The 26919-nt window shown below is 44.1% G+C and overlaps 1 protein-coding gene across 1 annotated transcript; it reads left to right on the top strand.

Moving 5' to 3' along the window:
- Positions 1 to 26162, top strand: IFNAR2 (interferon alpha and beta receptor subunit 2). The gene is made up of 9 exons (XM_060010382.1): positions 1 to 209; positions 6201 to 6292; positions 7761 to 7802; positions 9192 to 9315; positions 10665 to 10837; positions 12863 to 13023; positions 14641 to 14809; positions 20189 to 20319; positions 24684 to 26162. Exons 2-9 carry the CDS (start codon positions 6238 to 6240, stop codon positions 25389 to 25391), a joined length of 1563 nt encoding a protein of 520 aa, XP_059866365.1. The 5' UTR covers positions 1 to 209; positions 6201 to 6237; the 3' UTR covers positions 25392 to 26162.
- Positions 26163 to 26919: the final 757 nt, after the last annotated feature.

Genomic DNA, 26919 nt, shown 5'->3' with positions numbered 1-26919 from the left:
ATCCTCGGAGCGGAGGTTGAGGGCCACCACCCCGCCACTTCTCTCGCCTTTGCCCTACGACAGCCGTCACTGCCGAAGGGGCCGCCAGCCGCGCGCGTCCTGGTCGCGAGCGCCGACCAGGGGTGCGGAGGGGTGGCGGCGGAACCCGGCTGCGGAGGGTGCGCCCGAGGCTGGCACCCCGAGGACAACGGCGAGGCCAAACAGCCGAGGTAATGTGGGGCTACTGGGGTGGCGGGGACAGGGGACGGGGACCGGGCGAACGCCGCCTCCCCCCAGCCACTTCCCGGAATCCCTCTCCAGATTCCTGTCTCTCCCGCGACCCGGACTCCACGGGCTCCCGCGGACGCTCCGGGCCGGGGTGGGGGGGGGTTGCCGCCGCCCTTCTCCCGGGGGCCGCCGCCTGCCCACGCCCCCCGCGACCCGGCGGGTCGTTGGAGTGGGTCCACTGACGGGCCCCCGCGGCCGCGCTGCCCTCGGCCCTGGCCGGCCGTCCCGCGCTCATCGCCCCTCCTGGGAGCCGTCTTCACGCGCCCAGCCCTGCGGCTCCACCACCTGCCACACCGAGGGTGCGGGCCGCTGCGAGATGAGAGCCACTGTCAAGTTCAAAAGTAAAACGCCTCTCGATCCACAGCGCCTTGCAAAACTGAGTTACCGGCTCGGGTCTCCGGTCCGGGGTTTTCCGCCCGCCCTCCAAGAGAGCAAACTGACTTTAGCCATCCCTTGTTCCCGGGCGAAAGAGGGTCACGGAGGGGCCACCGGAGCTGGAGTGTCCTATGTCCTTTCAGACCCATCGCTTGGAAGCTGGAGGGAGGACGGGGCGATGGGACAGCGTCGCGGGGACAGGAGTGGGTCCCCCTCCAGGGTCGGGAAGGAATGAGGAACCGGGTGCGAGTCGACGCTCGCGTTTCAACCCTGACCAAAGAAACCAGTTAAACCCAGTTAATTGGATCCATCAACCCACTTGTGTGGCTAGCGATGGCTTTGAGAAACTCTAGATGTCCCGTCTGTCTGTCTGTCTCTCTTTTAATGTTTGTTTGATTTCCTTGCTTTTGTTTGGCAAAAAGTCTTAGAAACTGAGCAGAACGAGGTGGGAGGTGCAGAGGCAGGTGCAGCCAGCGAGAGGGCTGGAGTCCCCCCCTCCCCCAGGTGTCACACTAACTGACCCCGGCAGCTGAGACCAACAGGCCTTCCGTCGCTTGTCCCGCATCTTGGACAGGTTTCAAAGTATCCTCCACCCTACCGTTCTGGCTTGGAGACAAAAGGGGTGGAAGCGAGGCCATAGCAAAATTTGCTCTAAAGAAAATGTTTCCTAGTAATATGCGCATCTGTGATAAGGTTTGACCAGTTTGTCGCAGGAAATGACTTGATTCCCAACCACTGCACCACCAAGGAAGTCCTAGTTCTCTTGTTTGAAAGCATGGATCGGTAAACAGGGTCGAACAGTTAGAATGCTGTGAACAGATCATATTCCAACTTCCTGATGTCTTGTAATTTTCTTTAACTTTAGAGGGATATTTTAGGGAGCTGTTCTTTCTTATGGAAATCATTTAAATGTCAACAATTTCTTCAGCCTTTGCTTCAGTTTTTTTTCCAAGTAAAATTAAATTTAGACAGAAACATCTGTGTGAGTGTGTGTGTTGTGTGTGTCTATGCACAGAAAGATCTCTGGGATTCTGTTCACCTAATGTTAATGACGGAAATATCAGGATGCTGGGATTTTACTTTTATACATTATTTTTAATTTTTTTAATGAGCGTGTAGAAGTATTTTTACCAAAACAAGACATAAACTAGAAACAAATATGCCAAGATGTAAACAATGGTTGGTGCTTGGTGGTAAAAATAAAGATGATTGTTACTTTCTTCTTTGTGCTTTTTTTTGTATCTATTTTTTTAATATCCAGGAGAAAAAGTATGTAGTTTTATTTGTAGAGTCTTTCTGAATCCATTCATTCGTTGATTAGCAAAGATGCGCAAGGTGTCAGGCTGTGCTGGGTAGGAGAAAAGACAGCATTCTGCTCTCTACCAGGAGAATAGGGGGCAGCAAGTTCCGTGAGGGTTGTCTGTCTGTCTGTCTGTCTGTTTAGGAGGAGTTGAAATTCAGAGAAGAATCACTTTGCCCAGGTTGCATCTCTTTGAGCTGGGCCTTAAAAATGGATAGTTTTTTCTTTGGGTAGCAATGGCAAGGATTGCTGGGTGGGGAGTCGGGGAGGGGGCAGGGTGGGTGGTGATGGGAGTGTCAGAGCAGGATGTGATGTGTTGCCCAGAGCTCCGCACTTGTGTGGGACAGTAGTGGGAACACTGGAAAGGCTGGTGGCAGCCTTGAATTCAACCTAAGCCTTTGGTTTCTTGTCAGGCAGCAGTGAACTACAGGCTGGGCTGGTGGCAGAATTTGCAAGGCCCAGAGCAAAATTAAAATGCAGGGCCCCATTGGATTAAAAAGTAGGAAAAAGTACCACCAAAGGTACTAAAATATAAAGCTTTTTCTTTTCTTCAATGGTGTCTCTCAACTTGCCCTTTTTTTTTTCTATTGAAGATCATTCTAAGTAAAAAACCATAAATGTAATTACTAGCATGAATCTTACGATTCTCCTTTATATTGTGCAAAAGCCAGATCTAAGTGCGAACGTGAGCATTTAATCCAAGTGAAGAATCACCGAATTACAACTGGCATTTCATAGCACACGAAACAGCAGACTTGAATTCAAGCTAGAAACACATTAAAAAGTCCTCCTGACTATCACGCTATCAGGTCTCACCAGGGTTTTCTAGAGAAATCCAAAAGATTCCAAGTCAAAATTGCCACCTACCACCCATGAGCTATCCAGGCACCTCAACTTATCCCATAACATTGTATCCATTCAGAACATCCACAGAGATATCTTTGTGAGATGTGATGTCATCTCCCATCATTACTCCTCAGCAGAGGGCCTGCACGGTTGTGGACGTTCCCTAGGTGATGGGCGCACCAGGGTTGTAGAATGCCACTTTGCGTGTGACTCCCTTGTTATCTGGTCATCTGTCTTGTGGCCTCTGGTTCCTCTGTTTTGTTCTGATGGTATCACATCTTTGCCTTTGTTCTGCATCTGCAAAACCTTCCCTGTCTTCAGCAGCTGAGAAGTACACACACACTACTACACAATTAGAAGTCCTGCTGTCCTGCACTGGGCCAGGGGACGCCTCTTCCCTCTCTTTGTTCCTGGTGACTCATACTCCACTTCCAGTTAGGCTTCTGGTACTAGATGCTTGCTTGCTTGGAAAATCTAATTTCCCATCTTGGCATCCTGCCTGGATTTGTTCATGAAGCTCCTTAAAACTCTCCCAGACTCCAACCAGATCAGGCTTCCTGAAGCTCTCGTTACTCTCATCACTGTAGCCGGGGCCGGCTTCAGTCCCCAGGGGCCCTGCATGTAGAAGAGTCCCACACTTGGTTGATTGCTCTCCTGTGGTTGTCTTGAAATTCTTAATCATTTTATCTTTGAACTTGTGTTTTGTTAGTGAAATCTGGTGGGACAATGGAACACACGGCAGGCTTGGAGTCTCAGTTCACACTTGGGTCTTACTCGCCCCTTCTCTGCAGGATGGGGATCCTGCCTGGCCTCTCTCTCTACACCCCTTGACTGTTGACACTCTTCATGGGGGCAGCAGCTGGGTTGCATCCAGTGGGAGACTCCCATGTTGCACTGATGCCCACCTGGCATGTGTACAGGGAGGGTAGGCTAGGCAGACTGGAAGCTGCCCCCGGCCCGCCTCACCCAGGGCGTGGCTAGCTGGTCCATCGCGGGTGAAGTTTCTAGGTCAGCGTGGCCAGGAGCAGAGGTTTAAAGACACTTCAGCGTCACCAGCACGCCGTGGATTGGGATGGCAGATCCTTGGAAAGGGGAGACTCAGGGTTTGATTTTCCCAAGCCCATCCCAGGCTGGTGTGCTGGGTGGCAACAGGAGAGGGTTCCCAGCATCCTTCAGGTGCAAGTGCATGTGTGCACCTGTGGGGAGTGGCACTGGCCCCGAGTATCCCTGTGCATGAGAGAGTGCTTCTTGAGCTGGCTGTGTGCCTGGGGGGACCCCCTCTTCCTCCTTGCTACCTTCCTGAGTCTGGTTTGCTTCTTGAGTTTGCTACTTCAAGGCATGCTCCCATTTTCATTTTGACTCGGGGCTTGATACTGCCTCCGTGTTTTGGGGGACTGAAGAACACCCAGTTGTTTGGATGGAGGGAGACGAAAGCTCCGAGGGAGAGAAGGAATGAGACCGATTGGGGGTTCCTTAAAATGTTTGAAGAATTCCTTTCTCACCTTGGAGGGAGGAAGACTTTCTAGCTGTAACTCAAAATGCAGGTGCTAAGAAAGAAAATACCTTTAAATCTGAAAGCATAGAACCCAGAAGTTTCTGCATGGTTTAAAAAACACAGATAAAAATAAAAAATAAAAAAAATAATTAAAAAAACACAGATAGCACGGGCAAATCAAAGGACAAGTGACAGAGAAAAGTGACAACGGCAGAGAAAAATTAAAAAAGACGTGATTCATATCACAAAGGGCCAGTTTCCCTCATACTTTAAAAGCTCCTTCGAACCAATAAGAAACAAAAGCAACAGCTCAATAGAAAAATGGACAAAGATACAGACAGATAACAAGAAAGGAAATAGCTCTTCCATCTATGAAAACATGCTCAATCTTACCCAGAATAAGAGAAATACAAAATGAATATTAGTCCGAAGACAACTTTGCATTTATGAATTTAATTTTTAGAAATCCAAGAGCTTGATGGTTATCACGATCATAATCACTACCCATCCCCACAAGCACTTCCTTTGTGGGGAAGCAGAAATTCTCGCACGTCGCAGGCAGTTGTGTACATTGTTACAGCCACAAGTGGCGAGAGTGTGACTGTTTCGATCAAAATTACAAATGCAGGGACTTCCCTGGTGGTCCACTGGTTAGGACTCTGCGCTTTCATTGCAGAGGGCACGGGTTCGATTCCTGGTCGGGGAACTAAGATCCCACAAGCCACACGCCGTGCGGCCGAAGAAAAGCAGGAAAAATTACAAACGGCCCCTTGTGCCAGGTCTCTTCTGTCTGCCCCTGCAAACCCAGCCTCCACCTTGCCCACCCTTTCCTGTGCCCTGGGATCCTGTCTTGTATGGGTACAGCTGCCCGCAGCCTTGTCCTGTGACTTCTGATTGGGTTCAGCCAATGGGGAGCCCCAGGTAAGAGAAGACAGTGAGGAACGTTTATCCCTCAGCCCCCTCGCTGCACAGTCACCTAGGGTCGGCTTACATCCTAGCTCCTCACACAGGATTCTCTCCTTCCAAATTCCAGTGTTGATATCTTCCCCCTGCGCCTCAAGCCCAGGATGGTAAGAACCCCTGCTGTTGTTAGTTTCAGATACTACACTCCTCCTTGTGGTTGGCCTGCATCTGGCTCACACAATAGTAAATAGTCCCTTGATTAAAATCTTCCTCAAATTATCCTAACTTGAATGTGCTGTTTCCTGCTGGGACCCTGACTGATACACCCTCTGGCCTAGCAATCCTACTTCTGGAATCTTTCTCACACTTAGACTTGACATGTGCAGAATAAGGCATTTCCAAGATTATCCATTGCAGAAACAGTTGGCAGCCACTCAGATGTTCGTCGTGGGGACTGATTATATAAATCATGGTATGTCCATAGAGCAGACTATGCAACTATTTAAAAACACAAGGAAATTCTCTTTGGTGCTGATGTAGAAAGATCTCCCCAATATATTTTTAAGTAGAAAAAGCAGGAATTGGACAGGGAATGTATATGCTATCTCTGTGTAAAAAAAAAAAAGGGCTGGGGGGGGATAAGAGTACATGTTTGTTTTTGCTTATGCATGAAGATATTCTGAAGAACTCACCAAAAAAACAAATAAAAATAGTTTTCTGAAGGAAGCAAGACTTTTCACTATTTACTTTTTTGTATGTTTAAAATTTTGGAACCAAATGACTATGTTATCTGTTCAAAAGTTAAATTTAAAATTTCTACCTGCCTAGGTAGGGAATTGGTGCCAGAAGCTGAGGTAAAGCTGCTCGTGTAATGGGGTAAATGGTCCAGCTCCCAGAAGGGCCTGGAATCAGGAATCTCCTGCTGATCTTTCATTGTCTTGTCTTTGTCCGTTATCTTTGCAGTTTAATGAGACACTTCAGAATTTTGATCACCTAATATTGATTGCTTTTCAGATGTGAAAGTAAAGAAAGGACATATAAAATAACAAAGATGGTTTTGAGCCAGAATGTCTCAGCGGTTGGACCACTTAATTTGTATCCCATGGGTAAGTGTTACTTTTCTCATAGCTCCATTGCCAGGGACCCTGTTAGGGAGTAGCCAATTGATTTCCCTGCCTTGAGGATCCAGTATCAGCTGCGCAGCCGCATAGCACAGGGATATCAGCTCGGTGCTTTGTGACCGCCTGGAGGGGTGGGATAGGGAGGGTGGGAGGGAGGGAGACGCAAGAGGGAAGAGATATGGGAACATATGTGTATGTATAACTGATTCACTTTGTTATAAAGCAGAAACTAACACACCATTGTAAAGCAATTATACCCCAATAAAGATGTTAAAAATAAAAAAGAGCCAATTGGAATGTAGATAGGAAACAACCGTTAATGGTTTGATTCACAATGGGTTTCTGCCCTACTGTTGTTTTAGGAAAACAAACAAATAATAATTAACTTAAGGCTCAATAATGAACAGGGTTAGCCTCACTGTAATTTGAAGAGTAATTTCCCTTAATACCCTCATTCTAATCCAGGGTGGAGTTTATCACTATATTCCTACTTTGGAAAGAGGCCAGACGCCTTATCTCCCTCCTCAACACAAAACCAAAAAGTCATCCCTGAACTTTTGTTTCCACACTTCATTTATTATTGATTTCTTTCTCCATAGCCCTATTCATGTGTGCCTTTTCTTTACCATTCTTTTGATTCTATTTCAGTATCACTGTGTCATCTGTTCCATAGTTTATCAGTAAGGTAGCCATGAGTTGGTCACTTCTCCCCAGACAAGTGCCATGCATTGGAGAGTATATGACAGCCTTGTTCCCCCACCTACTAAAAATGCCCCTAACCCGCCCCCCGACTCGCCAAGTTGTGGTGACATCCAGGAAACACATGAGAATCCCCGCTTCCCATCACCAAGACCTTTCTTCTTCCACCAACCCTGGTAAATATCTTTACCTTGGAAATCCTTTAATTAGCAACATGCTTATTCATATTCTGAGAATTGTTCCAGACAGATGACTGCTTCTCAGGACAGTCCCTCAACCAGCCAACCCTCATGACTAGGATCAGCTCCCAGACATCTTATTTTGGATCCGGTCAGGACGAAACATCCTTAGACAACGAGCTGCTGATACCAAAGTCAGCTCTCTAAGAACCGTTTACTTGGGCTTCCCTGGGAGCGCAGTGGTTGAGAGTCCGCCTGCCGATGTAGGGGACACGGGTTCGTGCCCCGGTCCGGGAAGATCCCACGTGCCGCGGAGCGGCTGGGCCCGAGAGCCATGGCCGCTGAGCCTGCGCGTCCGGAGCCTGTGCTCCGCAACGGGAGAGGCCACAACAGTGAGAGGCCCGCGTACCGCAAAAAAAGAACCGTTTACTTGAGCTTTTTTTCTTTAGCGCAAGAAAAGTCTCAATCCAATATAAATACATCTGTGAGGAAGAATCCCAGACTCAGAGTAGCAATCGTAAATTGAACCTGGTGAAAGTGTTGTTGCTTGTCTAACATGTTTTTCTTCTTCCCAGTGCACATCAGCCTCATGTTTGGTATTTCGTATGTTTTGCCTGGTAAGAGATTTTTCTTGGCTTGACAAAATTTTGTGTAAGGGTCAGAGTGTTGGAGTGACCATTTAGAAGTCAAAAGTGTGGGAAATATGATTCCTGATCCCAGATCTGTTGCCATTTTGTTTGAATCTTTTTCCTCAAATACTTTCCCCCTGGGCTTCCCTGGTGGTGCAGTGGTTGAGAGTCCGCCTGCCGATGCAGGGGACACGGGTTCGTGCCCCGGTCTGGGAAGATCCCACATGCGGCGGAGCCATGGCCGCTGAGCCTGGGCGTCCAGAGCCTGTGCTCCGCAGCGGGAGAGGCCACGGCAGTGAGAGGCCCGCGTACCACAAAAAAAAAAAAAAAACTTTCCCTGTTAAAGGAGAATTTAGCCAGTACTGTTTTTCACATTTGTCTCATAAAACTATTATAAGAAATTAACACTAGAGTTAATCTTTAAACCCCTTAAAAGAATATTCACCTCTTAATATTCTCACTAATGGAAGAATGAGGAGACACAGACTGTACCAAACAAAAAATCATCCAGAAATAATTTCCCATTAATTTGCATTCTTCCACCTGTTACCTGGTACCTGGTACCAGATAAGGGAAAACACATTTTTTTAAACTAAATTTCTTACCTACATATAAACCTGTCCACAGAACACCACTATGCATTAAATATGTATCCAGCCTTGTGATGAGTCCTGGGGGATGAAGATTTAGAAACCAAAAAGCCAAGGCCCAGGTCCTAACCACAGGAAACTTTAACCGTATAAGGCAGGGTTTGACAAGTGTAGCTGTGAAGTCTCCTTTGCTGCTGCCACTTCCCAGCTACCTAACATTACATAACTCGACTTCTCAATTTCACAGTCTGTAAAATGGGTGTGTTCATAGCACCTATCAATACTTCAGCATAGGCTTGGGGATGAAATGGAAGATTCAATCTGGACACACATTCTCCCTCTCCTCTCTGTGATGGGGAATTCAGAGGAGGCCAAGCTTGCCATGGGCCAAGCTACTTAGGGGGACTGGAGCAGGGGTTGAGGGTTGACTTGAGAGGATGGGGTGGCCCAGGATGACATAGGTTGTTTTGATCCAAACAGCCGCTGAGAGTCAGTGATAATTGGATGAGCCCAAATTCTGTTTACAAGCGCTGAGTTCCTGTTTCCTAAGCTTGTCCACCCTGACAACGTGTTGCTTATCTATTAATCGTATTAATAGATTCTCGTGTCCAGCCAAACCAGTTCCTTCTGTGTTTCCAAGATCCCAGGGCTCTTGGGAGGGCTTCTCTGCTAGAAGCGTCGGGCTCCAGATCCCAAGGGACAGTTTGAACAGTGGCCGAGGTACAACGCTGGGCTCCAAATTTCAATCTCTGTTTCTTTTTTTTTTTTCTCCTCTTGTTCCCTTTAGATTTTTCAGATGAATCTTGCACTTTAAAGATGACATTACGAAATTTGCAGTCAGTCTTATCATGGGAATTAAAAAACCATTCAATTGTACCAACTCACTATACATTGTGGTACACCATCATGAGGTTGGTTTGACATTTCATTTTTCTCTTGCTAAATATATTATCTTTCTATAATGTGGGGAGTGGGGAAGAGGTGATCTTACTTGTGATAGAGCTTTTCTCTCTCTCCCCCTCTTTCGCCCCTTCTCAATTTCGGTTTTTTAATCAGAGCTTTAAAAGTCTAAAGACAAAAGACCCATCCATTTTTAATTACACTGAATACTTGAACAACCCAAAGTTATTTTTGACAAAGCTTGCATTTAGAACCAAAGCTGATTTCTACATGTCAAAGCCTCAGAAGCAAAATAATTATTGTGTCTGTTTGTCACAATTATTTCTCTAACTCAGTAAGTCTGGGTGTTGAAAAGTGCCGCATTTTCTGAGGACAGAAGTCCAAAGATCTGGTGACCATATTGATGGGTTGTGTTTACTTTCTTTTACTCAGGGAGGCATGTGGCACGTCAGAAAGCTGCGTGGTCCAGACTAAGACAGGCCCAGGTCCAAAGTCTGGCTTGGTCACTAACCCACGCAGAGTGCAGCCTCTCTGTGCTAATCTTCCTACTTAGGGGTTGCTGAGGGACTCATGACCTAATGGATGGAGCCCTCTTTGGCTCTCTTCTTCCCACGTCTAACAATCACCCTCCTAAGCCATTACTTTGATCCAGTAGCCCTTCGGGGTGTCCTTTTGTTGGCTGTTTATTTGGCTTATAGCTCTTTGCTGCTGCTGACTGACCCACTGGAGGGCCTCTTGTGGGTTTCTCTTTGGTACCTGCTAAAGTCGTTAAGTTTCTCCCTGCGTTAGGCAGTCACATGTGTCACCCACCTACCTTTCTGAAGCTTAAGAGAGCAGATGTCTGTGTTGTCCCCATATAGCACAGGCTGACTTAGGACTGGACCATGTGGTCCTCAGCCAGAGAGACAGGGGTTCTCAGCGAGGGGCATCCATGATTGTCTGTAGGGGCCAGGAGATCTGGGGCCTCTGCCATGAACGCCCAACATTTGCTCGTTCTTTCATACAGCGAATATTTACTGAGCACCTACTACATGCCAGGGGTCAAACCATGAACCAAAATCCCTGCTCTCTTGGAGCAGACATTCTGAAAGTAGGCAGAGATATCAGTAAACAAAGATATAATGGGGCAGGCGGTGGCAAATGGTATGAAGAAAAGTAGAGACAGGAAAGAGGGATCAAGAGAGAGGGGTGGAGGGCACAGGGTAAGGTGTGCCATTTGAAATAAGGTTGTGAGGGCAGATGACAACACAGGGACATTTGAGCAGAGCTAGACGAGAATGTGGAAGTGGGGCTTGCAGTTAATGGTTTCTTGTCCCATAAATGCTAAAGTTTTCTTTTACCATTTCTTTGCCTTTCAAAGTAAACAGGAAGATATGAAGATCGTTGGGGACTGTACAAATATCACAAGATCATTCTGTGACCTAACAGATGTGTGGGTAAACATGACAGAGATGTACATCCCCAAAGTGGTTGGATTCAGAGGGAACGCAGAGCTGGTCAGTTGTATGGGCTCTTTCTTCCTGGCAATGGACAGTGAGTCAATCTTGTTTATTATCTTCATCATCATCACCAAGATCATCGTTATGTGCTTTGCCATGAAGTTGGAAGTTCTACAGAGGTGTTTTAGATGCAGGGCTAAGGTTCACCTCCTGGCCCTGCTACTTCCAACTCTGTAACCGTGGAGTGGTGACTTTTCTTCTCTGAGCCTCCGTTTTCTTCTCCAAAAAGTGGAATGCTAACCTGTCCTTTGCATCCATGCCTGTACGAGGCAGGCATTCAGGCAGTAGTAGCTGCTGTTTTTCTTTTGAATTTATTTTTTATTGAAGTAGAGTTGATTTACAATGTTGTGTTCATTTCTGGTGTATAGAAGCTGCTACCTTTTGCATTGTTTCACAGCCCGACAGGAAGTGGGGAACGGAGTTCGGATGGCCTGTAAGAGCTGTCACAACTCCTTGGGCCAATGTTTTCCTAATACTTCAGCCCCTGCCCCAGATCAGAGCCCAGTAGCTCTTGCACGTGTGAACGCCCAGGTGTGTGCGCACGCGGGGCCCAGACTCAGAGAAGACTGGATCCCAAGAGCGGGTCTGCCCTCTCTTTCTTTCCCTACAACTGGAGTCAGCTCCCATGGGCACTTGTGTTAACAGCTACAGAGCAGCTGGCAGTGGCTCTCAGCCAGACTCCATCACTTCTTCAGTGTTCTGATCTGCAGCCTGTTTCCAAGAGAAAGATTCGACTTCAGGGTCCTGTTAAAGGCTGTGTAGGTGTATACTCTCATATATGTGCTTAGCAAAGCACGTATTCAGATGACAACTGAATCCTGCTGTGGCAAACTTAGATACTTATGAGATTCTCTGGAATTGTGGACTTGCCTGTTTGTGTATGTGTCCACAGAGAAAAGAAATAGCCCAACTTATAGAACATGGTACTCAGACCATTAAAGAATGTGTATTAAAAGAGTAATGAGATCTCATTTTTCAAGACTCAAAATGGTAAATATTAAAAGTGTGTAAATACCCAGATTTCGAGGAAATGCAGGGAGCGTGCTTTGACAGCCTTTCTGAAGGTGTTTGGCAGTACGTATGGAAAAGCTTAACATGTGTCTGCTCTAATCCAGAATTCCTCTAATAATTTGTCCTAAAGAAATGATTACAGCCAAATGCAAAGATTGAGCTCTAAGAATTAGAGCTATAATCTATACTCACTGATGTATAGATTCTATTCAGAAAACTTAGAGCCAATCTAAATGTTCAAAAGAGTGAATTAGTTAAATCATGGGACAGCCGCTTAGTGGAATAGAATTAGCTGTGAAAAACTATGATGAAGAAGCAGGGTCAGTGACTTTCTATAAAGGGCCAGAGAAGAAACACTTTGGGCTTTGTGGGCCATGTATGGTCTCTGTCACATATCCTTCATTTGTTCACAACCCTTTCAAAAATAACAGCCATTCCAAACTTGCAGGCTGTGCAGAATCTAACCCACGGGCCCTAGTTTGCCAGGTAATGATGTAGATAAACATACATTAATATGTTTATGAAATAAATTAAGTGAAAACATATACCATGCAAAACAGTGTAAGAAGGACTTAATTTTAGTTTAGATGTGTGTGTGTGTGTGTGTGTGTGTGTGTGTGTGTACACTCGTTCAGTTTTTATATGTGTAGATATGTTTACACACGTACAGCATGGACAAAAGAGGATTAACCACATTCAGAGACAATCCTATCTGTATTTTCTGATATTTCTGCAATGTTTATGTGTTATTATTATATGAGAAGAAGTCATTTTCACTCTTGTGTTGAGAATACAACCTGAACATTGGGGAAATACTGCCTTTCATCCCCAAATCTGTGTTCCATTTCTTGTGGTAATAGTGAACAAATCACTTCACTTTTATTGTTCTCAGTTTTTCACCAATAAAAAGAATATATAACCCACAGCTCAACGAGGGCCACGGGGAATTAAAAGACAGTTGTAAAGAGGTATGGTTGTATCATGACAGTGGTATCATTACGGTTATGCTGTTTATTGACTGACCTTGGGGTTTGTTTTGTTTTCTAAGCACTGCCTTTGGACCCACCAGAGTTTGAGATTGTTGGTTTTACAGACCACATCAGTGTCAATGTGAAATTTCAGTCTGTCGCTCCCAAGATACCAGATGAGGAAGAATTACAGTTTTACTTAGCATTAATTGAAGAACAATCAGGGGGGACCGTTAAGAAGGTAAGTGGTCAAAACAGTACTGAGTTGGCAATGAATACATTGCCAAAAAAAAAAAAATCTGTAATGATTTGAACAATTAAAACTGAAGGGTCTAGGTTTCCGTGTGGTCTGACTTTAGGAAAGAGGTCTCCGTAGTTTCTCTATAAAGGGAAGGAGAGAGATGCTGTGGTACCTGGAGGAAAAAGTGAGGTCGAGGGAGGGACTCTTTAAGATGGAAGAAATGACAGCATGTTCGTGTGAAGAAGGCATGTTCCGGGGCGTGCATGGCAGGGAGCAATGTCTGGGGGAGGAGATGAGAGTGGACGGAATCTCATGAGCACGAGAGGAGCAGGGACTACGCCTACGCGTCACAGTGGGAGGGAGCTTCCGGTGAAACAGGCAGCAAACGTTGCCGACTTAAAATCACACGATGGCCGCAACGACTATGCCAGGTATGCAACCCAGAGGTTCTGACTCTCCACTGTCGGTTTGCAGTTTCCCTTCGAGGACAGCCCTCTCACCATGACACTTGTGGTTTCTGTCCTTTTTCTTCCTCATTGCTTGTTTTCCAGGCATGAGCTTTTAGTTTGCTACGGGGGCAGGGTGTTCAAAAATAATTCCTCCTCCTTTCAAATATAAACTTGCAGAAAAATATTATTATAGAAGGCTGTATTTGAGCTGGTGGAAATCCTCATTTATAAAACTACTGGTAAGGATGTACTTTGAAAACTATAAAACATTATACAAAAGTTATTCTTCAGGAAAGAACCTTCAGATCATCTCTTTAATTCCAAAATGGAACAGAAGTAGCTGGGGAAGAAGAGGCAAAGTGTTTTTAAGGAGAAGACAGGGAAACTAGACATCAGCCTCAGTTCTGCCACAGATAAGCTGTGTGGCCTTGAGGAGGTTACTTAACCACTCTGAGCTGCAGTTTCCTCACCTGGAGAATGGGAGTAATGCCTGCTTTGCAGACTCTTTTTTTTTTTTTTTTTTGCGGTACGCGGGCCTCTCACCGCTGTGGCCTCTCCCGTTGCGGAGCACAGGCCCCAGACGCGCAGGCTCAGCGGCCATGGCTCACGGGCCCAGCCGCTCCGCGGCACGCGGCATCCTCCCAGACCGGGACACAAACCCGCGTCCCCTGCATCGGCAGGCGGACTCTCAACCACTGCGCCACCAGGGAAGCCCTGCAGACTCTTTTGATAATCAAATGAGTTAATATGTATAAAAGCAGTTTCTGAAGTATAGACACGTATCATTAATGAAATAGGATAATCTTATTTTCTTATTTTTGCAAGATTATCTTACTGCAAACATGACATCATGGAGACCTTTATTCCTCATTGGGACTTTTTCCTCCTCATTTGTAAAAGGAAGTTGCTAGACTAGATTTCATGGTTTAAAAATGTATGTGTGCCTGTGTGTGTGCGTGTGCATGTATGTGTGTGTATACACGTACATGTAGTTTTGTGATAAATTGCTTGCCCCAAGTAACTGATAAAATACTTTTTCTTGCCAAGCCTATGATATTTCTATCCCTGTTTAAGATTTGAAGACAAATCTCTAAAGACTCTCTTAAGGCTTGCGTCTAAATGAAATTCTCACTTAAAGTCTTACTGATGTTTTTGTTTATTTTTATAGCATAAACCCCAAATAAATGGAAACGTCACTGAAAATTTCATTTATATCATCAACAAGTTAATTCCAAAAACAAACTACTGTGTATCTGTTTATTTCGAGCCTAAACATCCGAGAAAAATAAATAGATCTCCCTTAAAATGTACCCTCTTCCAACCTGGATGGGAATCAGGTACGACAGTTTTTGAAAATTCCTGTTTTGCTTTTACTCTGAGGGAAAACCTGTTTCAAGAAAAGAATCTGAAAGTCGTGGAGCAGCACAGGCATTTCTTCCAACCAAGGCACATCACCGAGATGTTTTCTGTCAGTCAGTCTCTACCATATGGTAAAGTCACTTTTATGTTGCCGTACCATGGGGACAATCAGGTATCTTCCTTTTTAACGTCAGAAATCCTCCTGAAGTGGAAATGCTTTTATTTCAGGGAGTCAGGATCAAGTTCAGTTCTGTGCGCCCTTAGCCCGGCCATTATTCAAGCCAAGTGCTGGAGGAGGCTGGGTTGCCGAAGCAACTGCCTGCAGAGGTATCAAAGGGTAGAATGATGGATGTGGTCAGGTTCATATATGTGGCCTGGCTCTCAGGAAGGTTGGCTGTAGCTCATAGATGAAAGAGAAACTTGCCAGTGTGAATGAGGTAGTCACTGCTGAATGCTGAAAGCCCTTCTGTGACCAAAGCATCAGAACAGTAGACAGCATGCTCCCCGAACCTTCCTTCGAATGGAGGAATTTGCAGGGAGAACAGTCCTTCAGGCTTAGGAACATCCACTGCTGATTATTCTCTCGGGAAGTCACTAGGTCTCCAACAGTTTTGCCAAAAAGGAAAATCTCCCCCGCAAAGAAGCCTTTCTGAATTTCCCAAGCCCAGTGAGCGTTTCTTTAATGCTCTGATCTACCAGAGTAAACATAAAATAAGACGAGATTTATAAGGAAGTGACTGTAAGTGCTATGGCTTGTGTCTGAAGTGAGCTTCACTAACCAGTGCCTGACACATCAGGGTGCCTGGTGTTTGCTGTAACTCCAGGCCGTGTGATTTTGTTCTCTAGTATTCCTCAGAATCAAGTGTTACACAGGCTAATTTTAAAGGAATGATACACAGGCCAATTTTATTTCATGACTTTAGCTTCAATAATTTATATAATGTCAGTTACCTATGGGCACACCTAAAACTGCATATAGATTCTTCATGCCTACAAAAATGTAAACCCCAAACAAATGAACATATCTGTGTTCTAACACCAATTCTCAACATCAGCCAAGTGTCCAGAGATTCGATTCATTTCTGATACTACAGGGAGTTAGCGCATGCCCCACAGGTTAAGGGGCTCAGTCCCACAAGGCTGCCTTCGCTACAGATGCCAGCAAGTCCTACAAGTCCTACAACTTGCCATACAAGTCCTAGGTCCCCAGGCTACCCACACTTCTGTCCAACCTGGCGACAGATTCAGAGTTTCCCAGATTTAATAGTTCGCTAGAATGACTCATGGAACTCAGGAAAACACTATGCTTACTCTTACCATTTTATTATAGAAAATACAAATACACAGCCAGATGAAGAGGTACATAGTCTGGAAGGCTGCAAGGGCAGGAGCTTCTGTTCTTGCAGAGACGGGATACACCACCCTCTCTATACTTTGATATGTTCACCAACCAGAATTTCCCCAAGCCTCACTGTCCAGAGTTTTTATTGGGTTCATTACGTAGGCATGGTTAATTAAATCATCAGCCATTTGTGGTTAACTCAATCTCCAGCCCCTCTCCCCTCCCTAGAGGTCAGGGGTGGGACCAGAATTTCCAGAAGTTCAGCTCATTAACATAAACTCAGATATGGTCCCTAAAAGGCACTCTATCACTGAGGAAATTCCAGGGGTTTTTGAAATTCTGTGCCAAGAACCAGGGACAAAGGCCAGGTATTATTATTATTATTATTATTATTATTATTATTATTACTATACCGTGATCTTATAAACAAACAGAACTGTGAAACCAATTGAATGAAGAAATTATTTCTCCTCTGCTCAACAGAATACTTCTGTACTACAAATCTGTGGGGGGCTTTTTCCCACACCAAACACTTCTTCCACATCAGCTCATCGTCATACAATTTAACTCAATTCTAACACCATCTGCTTGGAGAAAGCGTCAGATCCCACAAGTTAAGGGCTCAGTCCCACAAGACTGCCCCTCCCCCACTTAAACGCCAGTCGCAGGTTCACGTTGTCACGTGGACTCTGACCAACAAGCTATAAATCGGAGATTCCCACAATCCTCTCCTTGGCTTTGATAATTTGCTAGAATGGCTCACATAAGTCAGGAAAACAGTTTACTTACTAGATTCCTGTTTATTATAAAAGGTTGCAACTCAGGAAGAGCCAGAAGGAAGAGATGCATAGGGCAAGGTTTGGAAGTTCTCCAAACCCCATCATTTAGGGTTTTGAAGGAGGCTTATGTAGACATGACAGATTAAATCCTTGGCCATTGGCAATTACTTCAACCTCCCACTTCTCCCCTCCCCAGAGGTCAAGGGGTGGGGCTGAAAGTTCCAACTCTCTAAATCACAGGGTCGGTTCCCCTGGCAACCAGTGCCCATCCTCTGGGACTTTCCAAAAATCATCTCCTTAATGTAAACCAAGTGAGGTTGAGAGGGGCTTGTTATGAATAACAAAAAATGCTCCTTTCACTTTCTTTGCTCTAATCACTTAGGAAATTCTAAGGGTTTCAGAACTGGGGACAAAGACTAAATATGTACTTCTTATTATAAATCACAATATCACAGCAATAAAAAAACCCAGTAATATGGCATGACAGACAGTGGTTTGCTGAAACTCAGTCTGCACTTAGGTGAATCCAAGCCTGACTAAAGGCACTGCTTCTTTGGAAGTTGATATCCTTGTTCTGTGATGGTTCAGTTTCTCCCCGACTTTTCTCTGTTTCACCCACTAAGAAATGGTCATGCAGCAGCATGCAGTCCCATCACTTCATGTTTCCTTGGTGTGAACACATCATCTTGCATATTGTCAACCTCCATTATTTTTATCATTACGTGAGACAGTTAACGTACAGGTATGCCTCACTATCCAAATATTTCATGTCCCAATTCTCGTCTGAAACTTCAGGAACCAAGTAGGTTCATATAACGTGGCCCCTCTCACTATCCAAACTGGCCGTGTGAGCCACCCTCAACTAGCCAAACTCAGGTGGGGAATTCTTGAAGGATGACCTGGGATCAGAGTTAACTTACTGGGACTCAGTGGTGAACACTGGTATCTTAAGGCAGTATTGATATGGGGGAATTTAGTCCAGAGAGCTGGAGGAATGTCTCCCCTTTGTCAAACATTAAACTAATTGGTTGGGTTTTTTCAGTAAGGTCCTGAGGGAAAGCTGTGCTTATCCATTTGACAAAAAAAAAATTTTTTTGGCCGTGCCACATGCATGCACAGCTTGCGGGATCTCTGTTCCCCGACCAGAGATAGAACCCATGCCCCCTGCATTACAAGCGCGGAGTTCCAACCACTGGACCACCAGGAATTCCCCATTTGGCAAATATTTATCAGGGGTCTACTAGGTGCCAGATTCTTTTCTAGATACTGGGGATACAGCAGTGAACAAAACAGACAAAAATTCCTGAGCTTATAGATCTTATATTGGGAGACAGAGAAACAAGATTAAAAAATAAAATATAGTGTGTGTCAAGTGATGGTAAGTACTACGGAGAAAAATTAAGCAGAAAGGGTGCAGAGAGGGGGGCAATTTCAGGTAGAGGGTGGAGGCAGGAGGAGGGGTGGACCCATGGGTCAGAATTCCATGACATCATTGCTTCTCCAAAGAAATCACTTTGGTTCACAGAATCCTCTTCAGGAATGAAAGCTCTATACGTGTAAGAATTTTGTATTATAAAGGTGTGCCTTTATGGCTAGATCTGATTGTAGAACTGCCATTGATATGACATGCCTTCATTCATTCTTCTTTTTTATTGGAATATAGTTGATTTACAATGTTGTGTTAGTTTCGGGTGTACAGCAAGGTGAATCAGTTATACATATCCACATATCCACCCTTTTTTAGATTCATTTCCAATATAGGTCATTACAGAGTATTGAGTAGAGTTCACTGTGCTATACAGTAGGTCCTCACTAGTTATCTGTTTTATATACAGTAGTGTGTATATGTCAATCCCAATCTCCCAGTTTATTCCCCCCCTTTCCCTCCAGTAACCATGAGTTTCTTTCTTACATCTGTGACTCTGTTTCTGTTTCGTAAATAAGTTCATTTGTACCATTTTTTTAGATTCTACATAAAGGCATATGGTATTTGTCTTCCTCTCCCTGACTTACTTCACTCAGTATGACAAGCTCTAGACCCATCCATGTTGCTGCAAATGGCATTATTTTGTTCTTTTTCTTTGGTCGAGTAATATCCCATTGTATATATGTACCACATCTTCTTTATCCATTCGTCTGTTGATGGACATTTAGGTTACTTCCATGTCCTGGCTATTGTAAATAGTGCTGCAATGGACATTGGGTGCATGTGTCTTTTCTAATCATGGTTTTCTCTGGATAAATGCCCAGGAGTGGGATTGCTGGATCATATGGTAACTCTGTTTTTAGTTTTGTAAGGAACCACCATAGTGTTCTCCATAATGGTCTTACCAATTCACATTCCCATCAACAGTAAATGAGGGTTCCCTTTTCTCCACACCCTCTCCAGCATGTCTTGTTTGTAGATTTTTTGAAGATGACCCATTCATTCTTGATGGGAATGAAAGGGGTTTGTGAATCTTCTGCCATCTGAGGGAGCAGACCTTCCCCGAGTTTCTTTCTGTTCATTCTTTAACCTTTTGAAAGACTTTAAAAATATGTGAGCCATCTTTACTTTTTCCTCTCCTGTATTTGTTTTGCCTGAGGCTGTGGCTCTAGGATTAATATTAAGAAAAGTCTTTCTGGAAATTTAAGAGAGCCTTAGTTATGTAACTATTGATTTCTTCTCAGTCCAGTTGGACTTATGGAAGAAAGGTATTTTCATTCAGAAAATTGAGATTTTCCAAAAGTAATGTTGACAGGAAACTAAAGGAGAACTCCTAAGAGGACAAAGCAAGTTCTAGGCTCCTGGCGTGGCCAAAGTCCAGCTTCAGGGTGACGCAGTTGTTGTCTTCAGAAAAACTCCCCTTTTCCACTCCTCCCCGCCTGCCGTGCCTGCTAACTGTGCCTGTTGAGCATTGGAGACCTGACTAGTATGACTCAGAAAGCTTTTTTTTTTAATTTTGATAATTTACACTTGAATGGTCACATGTGGCTAGTGGCTGCCATATTGGACAGTGCAGTTACAGAGCATAATTATCTACTGGAAGAAATTTTACTTTTAGAAACTGAATTTTTATCAATTTTTTAAAATGTGTACTTGGATTACTTTCCATTCTTTGGTATTTAACAATAGTTTTTCCAACTTTTGCCCCCTTGATAAACCCCTCCACCGCCAGATCAATGTACATTTATTCCCAACCGCAGTTGTTCATTGGATTTATTTTGAAATAAAGCCATTTAATTTTCATCAACAGAGTCATCAGAATCTGCCACAATAGGAGGAATAATTACTCTGTTTTTAGTGGCTGCTGTCGTCATAAGCACTGTAATGATGCTGAAACGGATCGGTTACATATGCGTAAGAAATAATTTCCCCAAAGTTTTGGTAGGTATTTTTTTTTAATTCCTGTCTTTATTTTTCATTTTAACTTAAGAATTTTCATTATATGCTTAAATATTTACACAGAAGAAAACCCCATTGTCTCAAAACATCAAGGTGTTTTATTACTCTGGATTCCTTTCCATCCCTATAAACCTCTATTTTGAATTTTCTGCTTTCTTTTTATACTTTGTCCACATATGATTTTCAATAATCAACATAGTTTTCCATTGTTATTAACGTCTCCTTTTTCCCTTAATCACTTCTCCACTGTAGGGCATTTGGATTGATTTCTTTTCCTTTCAATGTCTGTCTTTGGCCATTATGAACAATGCAATGAACATTTTTATACAGGTTGTCTTTTTAGTTTGGATTACTTCCATGGAATAGATACACAAAGTGAATTTATCTTATATAAAAATATAAAGGATTAATTTATAATGCTAGTGTCAACATAGAGATGGACACCTTTCTCCAAAGCTCTGCTGGCATTAATCATTTTTTCTACTTTTGTTCATCTATCGCAGTATAACTGTCCCCCAGAGTTGCTCTCATTTGTGTTCATTGTTAGTGAAACCAGCCATTCTGTCTTCGTATTTTCTCTCTGCTTCCCGAGGCATATTCTTCCTGCTCAGAGCCTTTAGCACTCAGCCAAGTCTGGGTATTGATCTTACATATTTCTAAAGCTTCCTCATGTGCTTTGACTCAAGCGCTTTGCCCATCATTTTTCATTTTCCCTATCGTGTCACTTTCCTTCTACATTAGAAAATTATCAGAAATATCTTATTTTTCTACGTTTGAACTCATTCACCTTCTTCTTCTTCTTCTTTTTTTTTTTTTTTGCGGTATGCGGGCCTCTCACTGTTGCAGCCTCTCCCGTTGCGGAGCACAGGCTCAGTGGCCATGGCTCACGGGCCCAGCCGCTCCGCGGCATGTGGGATCTTCCCGGACTGGGGCACGAACCCGTGTCCCCTGCATCGGCAGGCGGACTCTCAACCACTGCGCCACCAAGGAAGCCCTCTTCTTCTAATTTTTTTAACAGCCACAAATAAATATCCCTCCACAGGTGATAAAAGTGTAGGCTTTTTATTTTCTAATTCTTTTGTTTCTTTAAAATGTTTTTAATTGAAGTATAGTTTATTTACAACGTTGTGTTAGTTTCAAGTATACAGAAAGTGATTCAAGTGTACAGGAAGAATATATACATATTCTTTTTCAAATTCTTTTCCATTATAGGTTATTACAAGATATTGACTATAGTTCCCTGTGCTATACAGTAGGTCCTGGTTGTTTACCTACATTATACATAGTAGTATGTTTATGTTAATCCCAAATTCCTAATTTATCTCTTCCCACCCCTGTCCCTTTTCCCTTTTGGTAAACATAAGTTTGTTTTCTATGTCTATGAATCTATTTCTGTTTTGTAAATAAGTGCATTTGAATCATTTTTTTTAGATTCCACAAATAAGTGATAGCATATGATATTTGTCTTTCTCTCTTTCTTCACCTAATATGATAAACTCTAGGTCCATTCAAGTTTTTGCAAATGGCATTATTTCATTCTTTGTTATGCATGATGTACGCTTCTTTCTCTTGTTCTTATTCAGGTTGGGTTGGGGGAGGGATTGTTTGGGGGGAGGGGTGCTTTGGGAGGTTTTACTTACAATTAGTATTTGAACCTAGGTGGCATTTGGTTGTAGCTTATGAGAAGGAAATTGCTCTGTGTTGGATTTCATCCATACTGTGATCCCTGTATTGCAAGAATGGTTGGTTTTTATCTATCAGTGTAACTTTTATCTTTGTATCTTTAACAATGTATATTTTGAATCTTTTATGTTAGTGTTCAGTTGCAAGTTTACTCTCAGCCTTTACTCCAACTCTTCCGTTGGCCAAGTACTGCTTTGGCCTTGAGGTCTTAGGTAAATCCCACTCCCAATCATATTTCTCATGCAGCCTTGAGATTTAAAGGCCCCTAGCACCACACCCATCACCTCCTAGGTAATCTGCCTGAATTACCTAAACTCATTACTAACCCTCCTCCCAGGTCTCCCTGGGGCTCTTCCCATCCTTAAAATGCACCCAAATTATATGCCAATTATATTTATACCTGTTATTTTGTTAACCCCAAGTAATGACAGGAGGTATTGTTATCTTGTGTCCGCCTGGTATTTCTCCATTAAAAATTGTTACTCTGTGTTTAAGTAAAAACTCTAGGAATAGTAAAACAGAACACCCTAGGTCTAGTATGTTTGTGTATGTATGTTTAATCAAGAACAGATATTAAAAATTTTAAACATTGTCTTTTCTCTCTCTTCCATCCTCCTCCCCTCCCCCTCCTTCTCCTCTTTTGCATTTAACAAATACGTGTTGTGTATTTACTGTGTGTCTACATGTTATAGGTGCTGGGGATTTAGATGTGAATAAAGCAAACAAAAAATGTGCCCTTATGGAGCTTAAAGTCTGAAAAATGGGGGAAGAGACAATGATAATTTATAGATGATATGACTGGCTAAGTAAGAAATTCAGAATCTAGAGACGAAGTATTAGGACTGATAAGTTTAGCAATGTGTTACACACAAAAATAATCAATATAAAAATGCTTGCATTTTTATACATTAGCAACAATCACTTAGAAAACAAATATATTTTTATATAAGTTGCTTTTCAACATCCAAGAAATTAAGTACACAAACCATAGCAAAAAGCTCTGTGAATTTTCACAAACTCAATGTACCCACATAACTCACACCCAGATCAAGAAAGAAAACATGACCAGCTTCCCCAGTAGTCTCTCCTACCTATTAGTCACTGCCCATTTCCAGGATAACCACTTTCCTGATTACTAACAGCATAGATTAGTTTTACCTGGTTTTGAACTTGGAATCATACAGTTAAATGGAATAATGCGATTTAAATGAAAACATACCATTTTTATAATACCATTACAATGGTAATAAAAATATTTTAAAAACAAGGAAGATATCTAACAGAAGATGTCATAAGCCCATTGTGGAGAAAATTATCTAACCTTATTGAAAAGCATTATCAAAGATCTAGTCAAATGGAGATCCCAGAGACAGACCCACCTATGTGGAAACATGACTAATGACAAGTAGGAATTGCAATGGGGAAAGGATTGACAGGTCAGTAAATGTTACCTATATGGGGGGAAATGAAATTGGATCCCTACCTCACACCATACACAAACATCAATTTCAGGCTTATTAAAGACTGTAATGTGAAAGGCAAAACTGTTAAAAGTTTTAGAAGGCAGTAAAGGAGATTTTCACTTTGGGGCAAGGAAGATTCAGCAGAAACCATGAAGAAAGAAAAGTGATACATCTTCTTACATTAAAATTGAGAACTTCTTTCCATCAAACGTTATCATAAAGAGAGTAGAATGTTAAACCAGAGACTGGGGGAAATTACATATAGCATAGATAATCGACAAATAATTGGCATCTAGATTATAGATTATATATAGAACCCCCATAAATCAATAAGAAAAATGATGAGCAACCCAACGGAACAATTCATCCCAAGGCTAGGTCTGGAGAGAGTCAGGGAAGAGTAGGCTTGTCAAATTGGGCAGCCTGAGCAAGAGAATAGAGAGGAGGAGGATGTCATTGATGATTCCAGGTCTGTGAAAGGAATCTCGTGACCACCCTCCTCAGCATGACCCCACTGTAGCCAGTCTCCTTAGCCCACCTCACCTTCTGTGTCCTGGAGGTGCTGGTTCAGAGCAAGCTGCAGTCTCCCTGCTCTTCTCATCTCTGACCCTTTAGGGGTCACCTGCCTCTTTAAGGTCCTCCAGTGCAGAGGGCTTTGACCCCAGTGGAATCGGCTCCCTAGAATCTCTCCTTACTCACAGTTCCTTGATACCCTTAAGAATGTCAGCAATCCAGGGCTGAAATCTATCCAGACTAAATGGATAGATTCCCCTGATAAGCAAGAAGCAGCGAGGAAATGGCAGTAGGAAGGCGTGGGCCAGTCTCTGCTGCAGGCAACCTCCTAGTTTGAAACCCAGCCTCCACCACTTAGTATTCCTGAAACTTGTGAAACTTGGGCAAGTTTCTTAACCTCTCTGCCTCATTTTCTCATCTATAAAGTGGGGATAAGAGTAGTAAGCCTACTTCATAGAGCGGTTGTGAGGGTAAAATGAATGATAACGTGTGTAGATTACTAAAAGCAGTGCCCTGCAAATAGTAAACACTATGTAACCATTAGCCATTGTTGTCGTTGCTTTTGTCATCGTCCTCATTACCGCCTTCCCCATCACTGTGTAGTTAACCTCATTAAGTTTTATGATGTCAAAAAGTAAAGAACAAACACTCAGAATTGATCCCCTCTGTTGTTGTTTTTTTTTAAAGAATTTTAATAAATTGTCAGTCTGGGTATTTCCCGAGCTGCCTCCGTTGGAAAAAGTGGCTACCGTGGAGCTCATTCACATCAACAGAAAGAAGAAAGTGTGGAATTATAATTATGATGATGAAAGTGACAGCGATGATGAAGCAGCCCCCCGAATAAGCGCAGGTGGTTACACCACGCACGGACTAACGGGCAGGCTGTGGCCCGCCTCTGTGTCCTCGGCCACCTTGGAGGACTGCAGTGACCCGGCTACTGAGGAGCGTGACCTGCCCGAGCCCGAGGCTGATGCTGAGGCCCTGACGGCACCAGGGCCCAGCCCCTGGCAGTCGGAATGCACAAGTAGGGGCTACCAGGGGAGAGGGAACCTGCTGCAGGACCCCTTTTCCGAGGAGGACAGCAGCCCCACGGAGGGGTCTGGGGACAGAATTGTCTTCAATGTGGATTTGAACTCTGTGTGCGTGAGGGCCCTTGAGGACAACGACGACTCAGAAGTCACTCCAATGTTAGCATCTGGTCCAGAAGAGACAGCTGTGCTAGAGGACCCCGACGAGACAGAATCGAACCTTCTTCTGGTGGCCAGTGGAGAAGGGACACAGCTGCCCTTCCCCGGCCCCTCTGCGGAGTATCCGTGGCCTGAAGATTCTCCTTCTGATGAAAGTGACACTTCCGAATCGGATGTTGACATGGGGGATGGTTATGTAATGAGATGAATGAATCAAGAAATATTTAATTAACTTGGACACCTGCTACCTCCGGTGCTGTCCCTCCCAGCACCCGCACTTGCTCCTTTGGGGTCTCCAAGTGTTCTCCGACGGAAAGATTAGGAGACCGGTGACATCATCTGTGCAAATTCCCAGTCTGGGGGAAGGGGAGGTGGGAAACAGAGTATTCTGGTATCATTCAGTGTGTTGTTTACCAGTTCAAAGTGATTTGCTTTGAAGGGAAAAGGCCCTGCCCATTCCCTTTATTCTCATGGATGTCTAATGTTTCTGCATCATGTTCCCCAGAGTAAAGAGCAGGGTTTATAGCAGGAGCAGTCAGCATTGTTTACCAAAGGCTCCAGGGAAGAGCTGGAAAGCAGCAGAAAAAGCGGAGGGAGGCTGGGCTGCGGGAGAGAAAGGAGTGGCACACACCAGGAAACAGAAGCACAGGCTTCGGGTTGGGTTAGAAGTAGGGAAGGTCCAGCCAAGTCTTGGGCACCTCCCTGATGATATTCTGTCGCCTACACTCTTGAAAATTCAACTCTCAGCCCCTTGCACAACCCTCCTCAATCTGAGTGAGGAAGACAGACACACCAAGTGCGGGCCGGGTGACTAATACAGAAACATTTGCATAAGGGAGAGGGACAGGATCTCTGTGTCATATTTTAAGATTTAATTTTGTACAATGGTTGGAGATTGGTAAAAAAGAAAACACGCTTTTTAATATAAATTTGGGAATGTCTTCAGAGTTGTTTCTTATTAGACAGGATATATGTGCAGCGGATGTGTGGTTCTGCTGGCATCTCTAGGTTGCACAAAACTCCCTCCAACTCTGTGCAGTGGCCTATGGGGGCCAAAGGCACATTCTCCCTCCCTGCGTTCAAGTTCATGTGAGGTGTTTTAGCGACAGACGTCAGGCAGTGTCTTACACCCCCTGGTACTTACCCTGCTCTGGGTTTTCCAACCTCACCACTGCAGAGCTGAAAAAGAGGAAATTAGGCCTTACTCAGCAGTGTTGTGAGAGAAACGATTATTGACAAAGAAATGACTTGGCTTTGTGTTGTTGCTTATCCCTGGGGGGAGGGGGGAGTTACGGTAAAGAAGACCCTCTCAAACTGGATTTGCTAATGGAGTGCTTTAAAATCAGTTTATTTGCGGGGAGAGGGGTTACAGAGGCCGTGCCTGTTCCCTGGAGAAAACTTGGGGAATACTGCATGGTGTAAACCACCACCATCCAGATATCACCTCTGGGTTGGCGTTGGAGTGTATTTATTTAACTTGCGACTCCTTTCAAAGCATGCATTTAAGGTAATAGGGACACGGCACGCACAGTTTTGCAATCTGTTTTACAATCCGTTTTCCACTCACCTGGAGGAGGATAGTGCCCTTCCACCTCTGCACCTGCCCCTGCCAATCTGCCAATCGGGTGACAACGGCCTCTAGAGACTGGCGCGCGGGGGCGGGGTCCGAGGCAGGGGCGGGGCTTCGCGTCGCCCCGCCCCGCCGGTTACCGGAAGCAGCCTCGGGGCGGGGGCAC

This window comes from Delphinus delphis, chromosome 4 (assembly GCF_949987515.2).
Source record: "Delphinus delphis chromosome 4, mDelDel1.2, whole genome shotgun sequence".
NCBI lineage: Eukaryota > Metazoa > Chordata > Mammalia > Artiodactyla > Delphinidae > Delphinus > Delphinus delphis.
Note: the sequence above shows the minus strand (reverse complement) of the source record. Positions and strands in the feature narration are given on the sequence as shown.